This window comes from Semicossyphus pulcher, unplaced genomic scaffold (genome assembly GCF_022749685.1).
Source record: "Semicossyphus pulcher isolate SPU_LCO1_2020_fin unplaced genomic scaffold, fSemPul1.0.p SCAF_26, whole genome shotgun sequence".
In the NCBI taxonomy this organism is placed as follows: domain Eukaryota; kingdom Metazoa; phylum Chordata; class Actinopteri; order Labriformes; family Labridae; genus Semicossyphus; species Semicossyphus pulcher.
Genome location: NW_027211700.1, coordinates 650,387 through 667,500, shown reverse-complemented (window position 1 = coordinate 667,500; position 17,114 = coordinate 650,387). Strand labels below are relative to the sequence as shown.

General features: G+C 45.4%; 2 protein-coding genes and 1 long non-coding RNA gene across 4 annotated transcripts in view; 2 read left to right on the top strand and 1 right to left on the bottom strand.

Annotated features, from left to right (window-relative positions):
• Positions 1–17,114, bottom strand: part of nf1a (neurofibromin 1a) — a 71,159-nt gene that overhangs the window by 14,158 nt on the left and 39,887 nt on the right. For both annotated transcript variants that reach the window (XM_069676524.1, XM_069676525.1), the window contains exons 36-44: positions 7,863–8,295; positions 7,033–7,373; positions 6,476–6,678; positions 5,944–6,137; positions 5,726–5,866; positions 2,297–2,576; positions 678–892; positions 447–508; positions 219–360 (exon numbers count right to left, since the gene is read on the bottom strand). In XM_069676524.1, coding sequence (XP_069532625.1) covers positions 219–360; positions 447–508; positions 678–892; positions 2,297–2,576; positions 5,726–5,866; positions 5,944–6,137; positions 6,476–6,678; positions 7,033–7,373; positions 7,863–8,295 — 2,011 coding nt within the window. The remainder of the gene's footprint in view (positions 1–218; positions 361–446; positions 509–677; positions 893–2,296; positions 2,577–5,725; positions 5,867–5,943; positions 6,138–6,475; positions 6,679–7,032; positions 7,374–7,862; positions 8,296–17,114) is intronic.
• Positions 4,325–8,965, top strand: LOC138604581 (uncharacterized). The gene is made up of 3 exons (XR_011309297.1): positions 4,325–4,375; positions 8,478–8,643; positions 8,816–8,965. It is a non-coding gene; the product is annotated as an uncharacterized lncRNA (long non-coding RNA).
• On the top strand, positions 11,508–16,440 carry LOC138604749 (protein EVI2B-like). The gene is made up of 2 exons (XM_069676736.1): positions 11,508–11,617; positions 12,804–16,440. The coding sequence occupies exon 2, from the start codon at positions 12,835–12,837 to the stop codon at positions 14,032–14,034; it is 1,200 nt and encodes a 399-aa protein (XP_069532837.1). The 5' UTR covers positions 11,508–11,617; positions 12,804–12,834; the 3' UTR covers positions 14,035–16,440.

Genomic DNA, 17,114 nt, shown 5'->3' with positions numbered 1-17,114 from the left:
GGAGGATTTTTCCTTTTGTCAACAACACATTCAAACTGGGCCCCGCCTCCTCCTGGGCTCTTCGTCACCAGAAGCTCAGCAGCAACGATTTCACTGCTATTTTTTATTTTTTCTGGTGTTTCCTGTTTGGGGTGTAGATGTTTCCTGTTTGAGGTGCAGAGGGTTAAAGGTCATATAATTCTAACAGAGAGGAGGTCTGAGTGAGTGTTTGCTCTCACCCGGTCGATGCTGAGCAGAGGGCTGGCCTTGCTGAGGATCCGGATGATCTGCTTGATCTGTCCGTGGCTCACTCTCTTGCTGATGCAGCCGAACACCACCAGGGCTCTGGGCTGGAGGGACGGGTTGTACTGGAAGGCAAACCTGACATCCAAACACACGCACACTTATGATCCACGCTGCACACACATGTTGAAGATATTTCAGTAAGAGGAGGAGGAGGTTCATACTTCTGTGCCAGCTCTGTCCACTGGTCTAACCACTTGCAGGCCGGGATGTCCCTCATACAGGCCTGGAGGAGAGACAACACAGGAACAAAGGATTAACCAAATAGTATCTATGATCATCTTTGATCAACTATTTCAATCCTTGGAAACAGTTTTATATCGATAATAGGAAAAAGACGTGCTTATTGCACAGTAAAGGAGTGAGACGTCTGCTCAGCTTGTTTCCCTCCTCACCTCCATGATCTCCAGTAAGGCCTCGGTGACGGTCTCCAGAGAGGAGAGGGCGAACGTCTCCCTCTCGTAGGAGCCCGGGGAGAAGGAGCGGTCTCTGTAGCTGGAGCGGAAGGCGATGACGGCGGCCGACTTGACTTTGCTGATGCCGAACAGCAGGTAGAACTTGGGCAGGGAGAACTCGGTCAGGCTCAGCCTCAGGACCTGCTTTGTCTCCTCTGAAAACCATCAACAACAAACATTTACTATAATTATCTTAAGGAGGACACACGCGGCTGTTATTTGTGTGTGTGTGCATTCAGTGCGCTCTGCCTCTGTTCAAACTCTAGCTTGATTACAGCTAGCTTTCAGATGAGTCTCGTATTAGTGGGACGTCTGGTGAAGCAGGAAGCAGGATATCTAGTCAGCAGTAACACCTGAACACAACATGCAGGAACCGTGAATGAGTTAATATATTTTGGTGTTCTCATTCATTTGTGCTCTGGATCACAATGGATCTGGGCGGTGACGATCAAAGCTGATAAATTCACCTGTGTGTGTGTGTGCGCCTCTCAGGCAGTACACATGGCAGTGATGTAAGAGGGAGTAAAAATGAGTTGACAAGCACGTAGAGAACACTGGTAGCTAAAGCAAGAGACACCATTGAAAGCTAGCTTTAAGTGCTGAAGAGACAGTGGAAATAATCAACTTCAATATAAGGAAATAGACACTGTAGCTACGCTAATAACGGTTCAAACGATTAGCTTGAAACAACGGATATACAGTTGTCATAGTTTGGAACAGTTATTCATTAATGGTTGAAATAGTTACGTTACAGTAATGAACAGCTAAATTAGTTAGCCAACATTAATGGATACACAGCTGACAATGTTCGCTAAACTAATGACAAACAGAAAGAGTAAGCTAATGCTAACGAATTAGTGGTTGAATACTTAGCTAAAGTAATTAAGGATTGTAAAGGTAAGCTTTACCTGGAGGACAAACGGCTCAATAGCTACTTTGAGTTGTGGAACAACATTTGAAATATTTTAAAAGTGATGGATTAATTATTGAAATAGCTAAAAGTTGCTTTATGGATCGCTAAAGTTATTGATCAACAGTGAAAACAGTTCAAATGATTATTGAAAAGTAACGGCTGTATGTGTGAAACCGTACGCTAACGTAAGAGTTAAACAGATTAAATAGTCACTCTAAAGTAATGATTTAATGCTAAGTTAGTTAGCTATCGAATAATATCTAAAAATAAAAGGAAAAAGAAAATAACGGACACACAGTTGTCAATAATAACTTATAGACAATAACAGAATAGCACTGGAGACGAGGTTGACAATGTTAGCTTAAAGTACTGGCTAAAGGGTGGAATATGTTAGCCTAGTAGTGCGATTGCTAACCAAACCACGCTTAATATTAAATATAGCAAAATCACTTTTATATGTGTTTTACATTAGGAACGAGATGACTGCAAATCAATGAAGGGATACAAGAATCCCTCGGACAGAGCTTTGAGGTGACGCTCGGCTAACGAGCTTCCCACTGACCTACATCGCTCCCGTTCGTTAAGGCTGTTGGATTTAACAGAAGCCTTTAACCTGCTGCTCTGATCAATCAGCTGATGTTCTCACCACTGAAGTTGAGCTGCGAGCAGGTGCACAGGGAGTGGATGATGTTGATAACCAAACCGTGGGTGGAGGCCCTGAGGGACAGCGGCCCGGTGGCTACCAGCAGGGTGACCACGTGGAACAGGTAGGGCAGGTGGGCCGCCACATCCAGGGAGTTGTTGAAGGAGAGCATGAGCATGTAGCGGGCCAAGATGGCGATGTCGTCCCACATCAGGTGCTGCTCCAGTGTGGGTGTCGGCGACAGGCACGTCTTGTCTATGATCTTACACATCCGACCAATTACCTGCCACACAGGACGAGAAGGTGTTCAGACCCCACGGAGAAAATCTTTCATATCAAACTCTGAATGAAATCAAACATGAATCAACCTAATGTAGAGGCCTCCTTTGTAGCTAAGGCCCGTATCATGACTAACCCCACACATACATTTAAGAGTTAGAAACAATACGAGGGTGAAAGTGTTAGCTAACGGCTGACATAGTAATGAGAAGCTGAAAGTCATGAGAGATCATTAAAATATAAAGCTAATCATCTATTGAACACACAGGTGAACAGGTTAGCTAAAGGCATGGATTAACAGTTGACATAGTTTGCTAAAAGTAATGAACAGATGGTGTAAGTAGTTGTTAATAGTAATATAGTAACAAAACTCAAATCACCACTCTCTATTAGCTCTGTGTTTGGTCTCCACCAGCCTCGACAGGTAAACATCAGACTCGTTATCTACTTCATACTTCACCAGTCTCCGTCTGTGTGCCTGCAGTTAGCAGTAGACTGCACAAACCCATTAGTTTGGTGAATACCTTTCTGAAGCCTCATATTATGCCTTTCAGCTGCCGCCATCTTGGATTTCTGGGGCAGATGTGACCATAAATGGGCGACAGATCAGATACCCAACACATTAAGTTCAGTGACTGAGTTAGCTGAGGGGACACCTAGCAGACAGCTAGCAGCTCCCAGCTGTCACTCAAAGAGGCCACGCCCCTAATGCTGCATCACTTTAAGCCTTAATATAATGTAAACAGGTGAGCTGTATAAAGATTCTCCCCGTACAGTTGTCATGAAGAGAGAAATGAGCTATAGAGACCCAAACTGTTTTTTGTACCAGGCTGTAAACATGTTTATTTCTGCTGTAAAGTTTAACATGGGGCTCTATGGGGACTGACTCACTGCTGGAGACAGCCTCAAGTGGACACCAGAGGAACTGCAGCTTTGGGATACTTAATTTAACAACCTCTGAAATCACTGCTTGCTTTATTGCTGCTTTATGGGTCATCAAATCAAAACAATGAGCTAAAAAGTGTCAGAAATAAGGATTATGGCAGCTTCCATATTCATGTCTTCAGAAACATCTTTGTGTGGGACCGAGCTGTAGAGTGTGTTCAGCTTACAGCTGACTGCATGTTGTGTGTCTCATGTAAATCATGGAGGAGCTGTCGTGGAACTTTAATCATGTGTTGATACATCTACAGAGTTTAAACGTCACACACACACCGAACTGTACGACTGATGGTGCAACCAACATGGAGAAGCTGCAGTAAACAGTGTGCACGTCTCTTTTGGACATGGAGCTGATATGTAACACAATATGTCTGTGCTTATAAGCAGCTAGAAAATAGCACTTATTCTGCTCTGGGTGACACAGAGTTCAAGAGGCTGGGACAAGGCTCCTTTGTTCCAGTAGGCTGTCCTGCCATGACATCAGACTCTCACTGCGAGGATAACAACACGTATGCTCTCTCAGACATGTACACGTCTTCGTCTGATGTCTGTACATCTGGACTTTGAATATTTTGGTACATTTACACACAATCACTGATGGTGCAGCACTTTACTTTAAACACTGACTGTGTTTTATCATCAACACTCTTCACAATGGTCACTATTCAGAGCGGAGCTGCTGTCTGCAATAATAGGAGCCAGGGCCTGGCTTTTCTATTGTGTCTGTCTGTATGTTGAGTTTGTGTCTCTGAGGATCCACAGCTCACAGATGATGGATGGTGAGTGGATGAGTTCGTCTCTCTGGATACTCTGAGTCAGGAGGATTTACAGCTTTGGATTTGTTTCACCATTAATAACAAAGTAAGTAATTAAAACATTTAATGCTGTTTTCTCTCATCAGTGTCGAATCAGTGCGGACATGAACGACTAACACTCACTTATCTGACCATCATGTCCGTGCTGTCAGAGACCCACACGCTTCTCTTTCTGTTACTGTTTTAGCATCAAGTTTATCTGCATGATAAAATCACATCAGTGAGTTAAAGAGGACTTTTACATTGTGAACATTTTAGTACAGTTTTAAATTAAAGTTTCAGGCTGAACATGAACTGTTTTTAGATGAAGCCACTCTGAGGACCTCGCAGAAGGTCAGCAAACAGAGATCGACCTCTTTGTGTCCGAGTCCTGTCGTGACCTTTATCATGTGGTTTGTCTTTCTGCTGCTTCGTCATTTTCTTCCTCTAACGCGTCTCTCTTCCTTTGAGCTCCAAACACACTCTGACCACGTAGCAGTGTGTCTAAGGCCACGGTGGTTACGGCTGCAAACTATTTTAATATTCGATTAATCACTTCAGTCGTTTAATTTGTCCTTTATGACATCAAGTGAAGAGTCTTTGATTGTTGGACAGTGAGTTGGAAAAAATTCCAATTTGAAGACGCGACTTTGGGCTCAGGGAAATTGTGATGAGCATTTATCCCGACTTTACGACACTCCTGGTGGAAATAACCGTCCAATGAATCAATAACAATAACATAATAATCCTTCATCGCAGCCTTCAATAAAGAGCAGATCCAGACTCAAGCACGACACCAACAATAACAAAGATCCTTTAAACAGGCAGAGGCCTCGAGCAGAACCAGACTGTAGGAGGACGTCCATCTTCCTGCACAGACGTACAGGAGCACTTTCCCTGCTGCTGAGAAGCTAAAGCTAAACCTGCCCTGCGTTCAGCAGCTTGTGCTGCTAATCTGAGGGAAGACCTGAGAGAAGGGAAACTTTTCACAAGCGTTGATGCTACAGCTGCTGTCCCTTCTTCTTCTGCTGAACGAGACCACAAAGAGTCAAAGAATCAAGAGGTCGTATTGTTGGGCGATGTGATGCTTTTATATTTGAGCTGAAATCTTTTAGAGTTAGTGCTTGTCTGGATTCTGATGTTGCGCTTGTACTGCAAACTAAGTGAATATTAGGTTCGCCCACTTTCACAAGTGGTCGATTTGAACGAGTGAAGGATCCTGTATCGTGATTAAACATCAAAAAAGGGTTCATTTTACTCCATAAGCACCTAAACACACACACACACACACACACACACACACACAGACACACAGACACACAGACACACAGACACACACACACACACACACACACACACACACACAGAAACGATCTGTGTTGTGATGGCTACATGCATGCTGCTCAGAGAGGCTCACCTTGCTGGAGACCAGTTTGACATTCCCTGAAGCCAGAGCCACTGCAGTGTCAGCCATGACCTCTGCTTTGATGGAGCCCAGTCCTCCGGTGGCGCTGGTCTTAATAAAGCTGTCCAGCACCACGTCCAGCAGGTCTGTTATCTGAGGACACAGAGAGAGTTAGAGGTCAATCCACACCAAAGCTTCCTCTGATGAAGCAGTTAGTGAGGCGCGCTCACCTGGCCCAGGCTGCCCCAGATCTTAGCCTGGATGGAGGGGTACATCTGCTTCTCATTTATCGTCATGGTGATGAGTTTGTCCAAAATGGCGGTGACGCGCTGGCGCTTGGCGTCGTCGTTGTGCTTGCAGAAACGAACCAGGTTGAGCAGCCAGGGTGTCATGTACTCCAGACAGAGATGCTTCAGCTCGATGCCTGCAGGAAACAGACGCACCTCGTGGTTTACTTTATAACACAGCTCACAGCCAAGGTCATGGCTGGGTCGCTGGTGGACCTAAAGATCTTCTGATCATCAGTTCAAGGAGGAGCTCATACTACAGAACCATTGTTGGTCCAGTGCTTACATCGGTATCTCTGCTTGTTGTGATGTCATTTCCCCACGCTTACATATCACACAACACGACACCATCACTGAACATATAACAAGAAGTCTTAGCTCCACATAAAGAACGAATTCTTCAGCTACTTTTGCTTTTTGACCAATTTAAACACCATCCTAGTCGACCGCTGGAAGTCTGATAGGTAGAACTTACTGGACTTGCTGAAGCCGGAGATGCACTCCTCCAGGAACTCCAGAGTCAGATGGGGCTCGTTGGCAGCCAGAGTCTTGCTGATGGACACGATGAAGAGGGTGTTGTTGGCCGGGATGCAGAGGCCGGACGTCTCCAGCAGCTGGCCCTCTATCTTCAGGTTGAAGGTGCAGGTCAGAGCACACAGCAGGTTGTACGCTGCAGACCTGGATGAGGGATGGAGGTGTTACGATCTGGCAGGTGTCGTGTGATTTAAGTTGAATAAGTCCTCAGTGGCCTACACTGTTAAACCAAACAGGGTCGTTTAACATCTGCAGCCAAACACAGAATCAGTTTAAAATGTTTGTTCGTTATTGGGGCCTGATGACTAACGGTGTCAGACCGGAGCAGTGACCGGCATGCCTGCCCAATATCGCATTCACGGCTGCATCAGAGGCCGACACAAACAGAGACAACAACAATATGAGTTTGACTGACTTTAACCTGTTTGGTAAAAAGAGCACCAAGTGTTGCATTAAAGCTTGTAAGGCTTCTATGTTATGAAACCCTGCAGGACCGACCTGAGGCTGGGGTCCGAGCTGCCCAGGTTCAGCAGAGCGATGTTGAGCAGAGTGCCGGGAACGTCTTTTGGTCGGATCTTGGTGTGCTGTGGGATGGAGTCGGGCTGTGACAGCTCCCAGCGTGTCCGGATGTGGATGATGGACTGGACGATGGCGTCGCACTCCTGGTGCATGAACGTGAGCGGCGTGCCCTGGTTGGCCATGGTGAGGGTGAACTGGCTCTCGTCCACCAAGCAAATCTCTTCGATCTCTGAGGCGTAGTAGACGTCGTTGAGGAAGACGGGCTGGCCGAGGACACGAGTCCGCTCGGCTGAGGTCACCTGAACCGCCGTCGAGCCAACCTGACCAGCAGGAATACAGTGTTTAAAAAACCCAAGGCTTGCTCCACTTTGTCTCATGATGTAACTACTTTCTCATGCTGACTCTAAGGGGATGTTCAGACCAAAAGAAGAGCCAAGGGCTTCCCTCAATGGCGTCTCTTGAAAGCCTGACATTGTCATGATGGTCGTTGTCGTCTTGCAGACAGACCTGACAAAGCACGACTTCAGCCTGTTCACAAACCTGCATCCTGATGTACTTATTTACTGTCATTAAATCTCAGTCACATCTGTTTATTTTGGCTTCATAGCGCTCGTAGCTGGAGGCAGAGATGTTAAGAACCTGGACATTCTTTCGGACATATCCGAAGGTCTGAAACTTTGCAGGTGTTTAACCACAGCAATCAAACTTGTGTGAATATTGTGAAGCAGAAAATGTGCTTTGCTTTTGGTCTGAACACAGCTGAAGAGCCGAGCACTTTGACGTACACGCTGTTGTGGCAGCGTCCTCACCTTTATAGAGACCTTGGTGTCTTTGTGGGCCAGCTTGAGGGCGTTGTGGAACACCTTAAGGTCTTCCTCCAGGGTCAGCGTGGCTGCAGGCAGCTTCTGTTGGTCGGGTTCAATGTGCTCGGCGAGCTTAGCGGGCGAGTCGATGAACTGGAGCCGTTTGCTGCCCTTCAGCCCCGTCAGCAGTCGCTCGTGGTACTTGGTGTACTCCCTCACCCAGGTGTTGCAGTTGTAAACATACACAGCTGCCACGTTCTCATAGGCAAAGCCGGGAAAGACCACAAACCATTTGGACAGGAAGTCGGTCTTGAAGCGATTGCTGGGTCCAACGTGCGTTAAGTCGACCACTATCTCGTAGGGCTTGGCGTAGTAGGGTTTGAGCGTGAGGAGGACGTGGTAGATGAGCAGGTCACCGTTAATCTGACCTGTTTTGAACCTAAAGATAAACAAATGAGACAATGTCAAAATGGATTTCAGGCCTCATTATGCAACAGTATTACTGCAACAACGATGTATGATACTGTCAGAGGTATGTTCTAACATAGCATGTGTCACTAATTAAAGCTGCTTTGGTTTCTGAGAAACACCATTTCTCTTCTGTGTTCGTTTGTCTGTCAGAGCTCGTCGGTATCTGTGGCGTCAAACCAGAAGCCCTGAAATAACCAGACCAGAGATCGAGCCATAACGGGGGTCAGGAAGTGAGTTCAGAGCATATTAAGAGTCTGACTGCAGCAGGCGTCTCACTCCAGCTCTCCTACAAGACCTCAAGACAAGACTACTTCAAGTAAGCCATCAGTCAAAGAAAATACTGCTTCTTTATGACAACATGACACATTTTCTTTAGTAACAAACTTGATTGTTTCTTTAAGTACTGTAGTAACAGTTTCATCGCGGCTATAAGTGATTACGACCTTTAACAGGCTTTGATTTCTTCCTCCTGAAACTCTTCATTTCAGAGCTCAATGGAAAGCACTAGAAGGTTCTGGCTGTTTCTGCTGCTCAACCAGCTGTCCTTCCTTCCGACCGATGCAGACCTTACGACCACGCAGCTGTATTCGTCTGAAACACACGATCAAGGCGGCAGTTCAACCCCTGCTTTGGAGACCAGCTTCACTACCAATAACTCTGCTGGTGCAGACACAAATGGCACCCGAGCGGACTGCTTGATCGACACTGAGATGGGTCTGATTGCTTTAGGTTCAGCAGGGGGGCTGATTGTTTGCCTGCTGGTCACCACTGTGGTATTGGCATGCCAAGTCTGGCACCTTCAGCACCGGGTTCATGCCCCCAGAACCTCCCGGTCCAACCTGGACTTGGTGAGCAGCGCAGGCTACTGGGGCGACGACCGGCCGGAGGTCCAGGGATTGATCGGGCCGTGTGATGCCAGCGTCATGCTCGAGGAGGTGACATCAGACATCAAGGAAGAGGAGAGTCAGACTGAAATACGAGAGGAAGAGGGGGCAGGACTTGAGGGAGGAGCCATGGCGATGGCTTTCGACCCTGAAGACAAGGCCTGTCAGATGCAGGGCTCCAGCTCCAGGGACTCCTGTCTGGAGGTTCCCAGAGATCTAGAGGACATGCCCCTTGTTGTGTAAGGAGGTACCCCCACCTCGGTAAAGTCCAGTCCCCAGACACTTCAAGACGAAAAGCAACCAGTTCAGCTGATGTGTAGTGGTGGCAGGTTTCATTCATGTCTTTTACAGTTTGTTTCAACTCACAGAAGTTAACATAAATCTCAGGAAGATGTCGCACTGCCTGGGCATTTGAAATGTGGTATACTAGTGCCGTTACAAGTACCAATACCAAAAGGGGACACCTTACTATGAAATATATAACTTCAATTAAAACGTGAAGCCAGGGTTCTCAAACAACGCACATCTACGTAAACTTTCATCAGAAATTATTTGATCAAAAGAATGACTAATACGACCCAGAACTTTTAATCCAAGCACATAAAAGGTTCCTGCAGCCTGTTGTAGTGACCAACGCTGCCTAAGACCCATGACCGTGTGCAAATGAGTCGGCTGACGTACGAAAAATGCAACTATTCGGCAACATTACGGTCAAACTGTAATAAGATGCTGTGAGAGCTCGATTATTTGGGAATGTTCCGTACTGCGGGCCCAGATTTCCTGGGCTCTATGTGAGTAGTACCCCTGGTACTTTTTAAGGGGTGAACTTAGGCTCTGATGTCTGCAGTGAAAAAGGTTCCTGGGGGAAGTTTCTGGGGTGGAAATGGGGACTATACGAGTTTGCAAATCTTATGATTCAGCAGCAGTTTTGGGGTCCAGACAAAGATGGAGGAATGTGTACAGATTTTGATTTATGTTACTAACTCTTTAATTTGTTCTAAATATCTGTGTTGCACAGACGTTCAACACATTTTTGGTTTTTGGAAAAACAGCAAAAATGTTTTTTAGGGGAAATTATTGTCAGAAAAAAAAGACTCATCTGTTTAACTTTTCAACATGTTTGCTTCATATTTTTACACACCTGCTTCGTGAATTCAACACTTATTCTGAGATAGGACGCTCGAGTGGAGATAATGTAGAAAAAGGTGGTCGACAACGAACAGACCCACAACCTTTTAAAGGGATCCCGATATGTATTTAAAGATCTTGCTGTCAGGGCTGTGTGAAATGATGGTGATAAAAACATAACGTTTTCTGATTAATCTCTGTTGAACTTTGCTTCTGTCACTTTACCTGTCCGTGACATCCTACCTGTACTGCAATCCTTTTTAATATTACTGTTCTTTCATAACTCTTGTGCGCATGAAAAAGAGCCTGTACATTTTCGGGTTTCAAATAAATAGATTTTACACTGTTGATGTCTGGTCATTATTCAGGTCACTTCTTTTAACTATATTAGCTTCTTTAGGGAATCCATGACTTAATGTGACTCATCTATCTGCCCTGCAGTCACAGCCCGCTGGTTTGATGGGGCTGTAATTGTAAAGACATACAGTTGAGACGGTTAAAGAGACGCTCCTTTTACTCTCCGTGTGACTGAATTAGGCTGAGGTTAATCTGCATGAGCTGAAGCTCGTAGGTGTTTTATGAAGCGTGTCTGAACTTCATCTCTGTATCACTCACTGTATGAGTGTAAGACACTAATGTTGTGTACGATCTGAACAATAACCACAACTAATTCACCAATGGTGCAGCAGCAGCAGAGCAGCAGCTCCTGTCCTGTGAGCTTAAATCACTGTTTTTATGAATGGAGTCTGGTGTGTCTGCAGAGACAAAAAGGTCTATCTCTGTAGGGATCCTTTCTGTCATGTTGTCACACACTTAGAATAACAATCTGAGCCTGTCAGTGGAAACAACAAGAACTTTGAGTGGACGACCTTTGATCGGGTGAACCCATCAAGGATTATGTTGCAGCCATTACAGCCTGTTTCCAGATCCCACGTCATTTGTTAGTGGACTTCACAGGATCTTAAGAGATGTTATTCAAGTTAAATTCTGTACAATTCAGTGTTGCTTTAATGTATTTAAATGTGTGACACATGAGCTGCTATGTTTAGCACTTCAAACCAACACTGCACTGAGTCGTCATCAGTTTCACATGTCGCACTTCCTGTCAGTGAGGCAGGTCTCAACACAGCAGAGAGAAGCCGTCCATGCCTCGAGTTCCTGCTTTCATTCAAGGACCAGAAAGGCAACGGCACAACATCCACCAGCTCCGTGAATTTAATACATCCTTCTAAACAACACAGCTCGCGGCTCACAGAGGTCACCTGTGTACAGTCACTGGTAAGTACATTTTAATACCTGGAATCTAAACGTCTCCTGTGAGTGCTTTGGAGGATGTCATCATCTCTCTGTGCAGACGAGTGTGATGTAGATATTTAATGGATTTAAACAGTCCAGCCAACACAACTCAGTGTTAACAATCACAACTAAAGCAGTCGTGTTTGACTGAGAGACAAGAAAGTAAGCTTAAGATACTTTAATGTTGACCAGAGACCGATGGAGAGAAGAATATAGGTCGGATAAAACTGTCCACTGTGTCGCTTTAAATATAGATCAGTAAATATACTCCAGTTATTTGTTCAAACTGTTTAGAATATTAATTTCCCAACATGCTGATATTCAAACAATCGTTTCAGCTCTTAATCAAACATTTGCTGGTTCCAGCTTCTAAAGAAATTCTTCATAAAATTCTTAAGTGAATTTCCGTTTGTGGATCAATTAATTTATTGTTGTTGTTAAAAGACGTCATTTTTAAAGCTTGACTGATTTGAGAGCGACACCATTGAAGAGGGAAAGACAGTCGATGACTTTAACAGCAGCAGATTGATCAATAGAGCTCAATTCTTAAAAACAGCAGTGATTTTTACTGAACACCACTTTGTGCTGAAGCTTCTAGAGATCAGCGCTCCACTGATCCGTCTTCAGTTCTTCCCTCAAACAGAACGACGTAAACGGAGGCAGGGAGAAGTGAGCATGTGCCAACACAGAGCACACAGGTCCGCAGACAGGCTGAGTCTTAAAGGTTGCAGTGTTTTACCCTGCCATTACAATGTATGCTAAATGAATCGTTACACCTGCTTCGTGATACGTATCCTTCTCTTGTCCAGTCACAGCCCCACTGATGACATCATTTTTAAGCAGCGTGTTCGGTTCATATTGCTGCGTGTCCTCAAACACATACCGACACAGATGGATCTGTAACAGGCTCAGATTGGTGTGATGATGTCTGCTGACTGGATGAAACGATTGATCAGTCAGAAGAAGAACTGATCACAGAGCAGTCGTTAGTTGCAGCCTTAGTATGCACACTTGAAACATATCTCTATTTAGAGTTGCATTTTGAGGAAATGATGCAACACAAGTAACATTTCACAACAGTGTCCAAACTCCCTTCAACTGTTTCTTCATCAGAGGACGTTGCTTCATACCTTATTTATCTCTGACTAACTAATTTCCTTTGTTTCAGCTACGACGACACACGAAGGGAAACGACGACCATGAACGTCTTCAGCCTAATCTTCTTATGGCTGCTGCCGCTGACAGCAGGCCAAGCAGTGACCTCCGGCCAGAATCACAACCTCACTGATGGGACCAATCAGAGCCCACACAACACCACACAGGCTACCAAAGCTGAGCAAACTACAAGACCAAGTGCGACACCTTCACTGCAAACAACTCCAACTGCACCTTCCAAAACCATTCCACCAAACATTCAAGCAGCTACTCCAACCAATTCCCAATTATCTCCGTCAAAAAGCCCGACAGTGGGAAAGATGTCTACTGTATCAGCAACAACGGTGGTAACCAGTCCAGCCAGCAACCTGCCCACGACGACAAGGCTACCTTCAATGATTAGCAGCTCCACCCAAAGCCAAGACGCAGGACAGACATCCACCTCCCAATTCACCAGCAATGAAACTACCAATTCATCTACAACTCCAACAGAGTCAACAAGCCTCATCTCCACATCGACCGAGTCTACAAGCAAAGGCCGGGTCACAGGTGGAGAGACTACACAGGCCGCAGGCTTCTACAAAACTTCAAAGGCAGCAACAAAGAGACCATTCATCCAAACGACCACGGCACAGAAAAGACCTGGATCCCTCAAAACAGGATCGAACGACAGCAAAGTAGTGGCAGGGATCATTGGAAGCGCGCTGGTGCTGATGCTGGTGGGATTCCTGGTCATATACATGAAGAAACGGAAGCTTCAAAATCAGCAGATCTCAACTAGAGACTGGGCCGGCCCTTCGCCATTTCTAGAGGGTGGAGCCGACAACGGCGAGGTGACACTTAGGTCATCCAATCGGATTTCTCTCTCCAGCTTCCTGCCTCAGAGGTTGTCCAAAAGGTTGTCCTTGCTCCCAGAAACCGACGAGGAGTTGGAGGACATGACACATGGCTCTACATTCGGAGACAAACATCAGACGAGCACGTTCGGCAAGGAGGTGGATGGAAATGATGTAAAAGAAAGCAATGGGACAGCTGGAGTAAAAGCAGAGAGGAAAAGCACAGGAGACCCTCCAGAGAAGGTCGAAAACTCAGAGCCCTCCTCACAAACCAACGACCCACTGTCCACCAATAACAATTCAGAAGACCCCAAACTAAGTCAAGACCCTCCTGCAGGCGAAACTACTCAACCTGGTGCAGTGGAAAATGCCCCAGAACAACTCAACAACGGCCTTGCGCAACCTTAAGTGACCTTAACACCCACTTCTATTTTATTGGTTTCTAGGCAACAACTGTGAGTGAGAACACAGGAAGTTGACTAACTTGTCATCGTTTGAGGAAATCAACAGAGAAGTGAAGTTAATCTGACTCTGTTGCAAAAGTTGAAAAGCAGTACAGTTATTTTATTTAGGTCCTATTGAGCTACACGACCTGTTCTTCCAAGGAGAACACAGACGAGTCTTTTTTCACATGTTCACATCCTCAGATTTGTGTGATGCACTCGGCTGTGAGTCACGAGTCAGGCTGAGCGTTTACTGATTCAAAATGATAATCAGAAATTTAAGTGCGTCTCCCTCCCTTACCTCTGTATGGATTCTCACACCTGCTGTATTTTCTCTAGCATGTTAATCATGAATCAGTTTCATGTAAAGGCGTCACAGATACCTGAGGAGTGCTGCTGTAGTAACCCTGAGGGGCATGCAGGCGACTCACATCAGCATACGATGTGGGTAGAACAAATGGTCACACTTTTATTTGCATTTTACTTCCTTAGCCTACGCCTGGCTAACACCAAAAGACTTTCATTAATTATTATAAATCACGAGTGTTTTGCGGGTTCCTGTGATCTCATCCGTCTGGTGTCAGGCGGTCCTACAGCTCAGTCCTACGTTCTCGTCTTGACCTTCAGATAAAATCAGTCGTAGTTTTTATTCTTATCACAGAGAGAAGTTCAATGATGTGAACAATGTTAACAACCAATAGGAGCGCTGACTCCAGCAGCAAACAGGAAGCAGAAGACCAGGTAGATAGTAAACATGGAGGGGACTGTGGGGAGGGCTGCTGTCAACGAGGCTTCACTGAACGTGACGCCCGAGTTGGACGCTTGCTGGCTTCTGTCAACCAGAACAAGTCTGAGAAGTCTGGGAAAAATCTCAGCAGGAAGTTCTAGTTGTAGTTTTGTAAATAGTGACCCTGAAAGACATCCAGTCTGTGACCAATCAGGACACAGGACTGACCACCACCATCGACATCATCGACATACCAAAGGATATAATTTAGAGGATTGCTGTTCGTCCCTTCGGTGGAGCTCAGAGACAGTCAGGGCTCAGACATGCAGCCAGCTTCAAAGCTCAGATTCTTCATCAGACATTATTTTTACTTCAGTCTGTCGCCTCTCTGCACATGCTCTGTCTCGTTGATGCGCGGTCATGTGGCAGGAACAGCTGGAAAGTTCAAAGTTCAATGCCCTCAACACTGAAGTCACAAGTCTTTGAATTTAATAAATCATGCTTCAAAAAAACATTTTGCAACATCTGTCAGCCACATTTGTTATTGCTGACACCGTTTGGTGAGGCGTGTGTGACAAGTCTAAAAACATAATTAGAGACTGTCCGTTTACAAGAAGTGTAAAAGTGGAAGTGTGGGCACCACCAGCATAAAGCAGAAACCACTGTCCTCAGGACCGTCAGCGGCACCATCATCTGATGGCTCGGCACTTTTTAGCTCTCGGCTGCACCCAACGCCGACCGTCCATGTGTTTACAGTGGGCGCAGAAATGGACGACTTATGTGGCTTTGTACGACGATAACAGACACTTAAATGAACAATAAATGATGGTACATGGTGGATTGACTCGGGACTGTTTTGTTTGCAGGATGTTTGGTAACAACACGTGGGGAGTTATTGGTGTGAACCTGGTTCAGATCCAAGAACTCGTTTAACATGTTTAAAGGACTCCCTGTGCGTCCTCCAGCTTCAGCGTGCTTTCACTGAGTACGTTCAGTTAGCAACACGGGTGGCAGAGGGCTTCAACAGTTTTTCAGAAGGTTATGAGTGAGTGGTTTCATATTTACTGTGTGAACATTATAATGACTCAGATTCTGTATTTATTGTGGTGCAAACAACTGGTTCCTCTTGAGATGGCTGTTTGTAGATTCAGATCACCGTGTGTATTTCCCTTTGCTTGATTTATCACTGAATGTTAACAAAGGCTCATAGCTTAAAAACAACACAATAAACACTCTCTGTGCAGACCGATGGAAAGGCCTCCAGCTGCCTGTGAGTCGAGTCTCTGAGGTTTCTCTGAACAAACACGCTGGGTGTTAACCGGTCGTTTCCTCTGTCACAAATAAAATCCTGGTCACAAACTCACAGTGGTCACAGAGCAGGCTGCAGCTTTCTTGAGACCTTCTGACGGGTGAATAAAACGTACCTTAACAAACCTCTTAACAAAGATTGGGGTCAGGAAGATGTTTCCTTACAGAGAAGTGATGTGGTTTCAGTGGTGTGCTGTTTCTAAGCTATGACACATTTGGAGAGTTTTTTTCTACTTGTTTTTTGTCATGTGGAAAAAAGCTTTTGTGAGAAGTGCTGTAAATGTATATTTGTACAGTTTTGCTTTTAAATAAGAGGAGGAGGAGGAGGAGGAGGAGGAGGAGGAGGAGGAGTTTAAATGTTAAGAGAAGGTGTGAGGCTGGTTTCCGTCAGTGTTCTGGGTGGTTGTGGTTTTTGGATGTCACATTAAAAACAAACTGATCCACCGCTGTAACCTGGTGACCTGAAACGGTTTAACTGCTAAAACATGAAAACGTGGCTCATCAAGGACAATGACTTCTCTGCAGTCACGTTGTGTTACATGATGTTTTAGCCACTTACCATCCACTCCACTGACACATGCCAGCATCACAGCTACAACCCAGCTGCTCTTCTGTCTCATCCTGTTAGCATCCTGTTAGCATCCTGTTAGCATCCTGTTAGCTACTCTTCTTAAAATAAAGATAAAGTTTAATTTAACAATCTATGTCCAACAATAAATCTCAATCTCACATGACTCCACTCTGTAGATGTGTTTGCTTTCAGGTTGGTTTTGTGGTGGTTAGATAGAACTGTGACGGTCAGTCAGGATCCACTGTGTGCACCAGCAGCAGGAAGCAGCTGCGCGGTGAGAGTGAACCCAAACAGTCGAAGGCAGTGCAGCGGGAAAACATTGGATATCACTAGATGACACCTAGCAGACAGCTAGCAGCTCCCACCTGTCACTCAAAGAGGCCACGCCCCTAATGCTGCACCTCTTTAAGCCTTAATATAATGTAAACAGGTGAGCTGT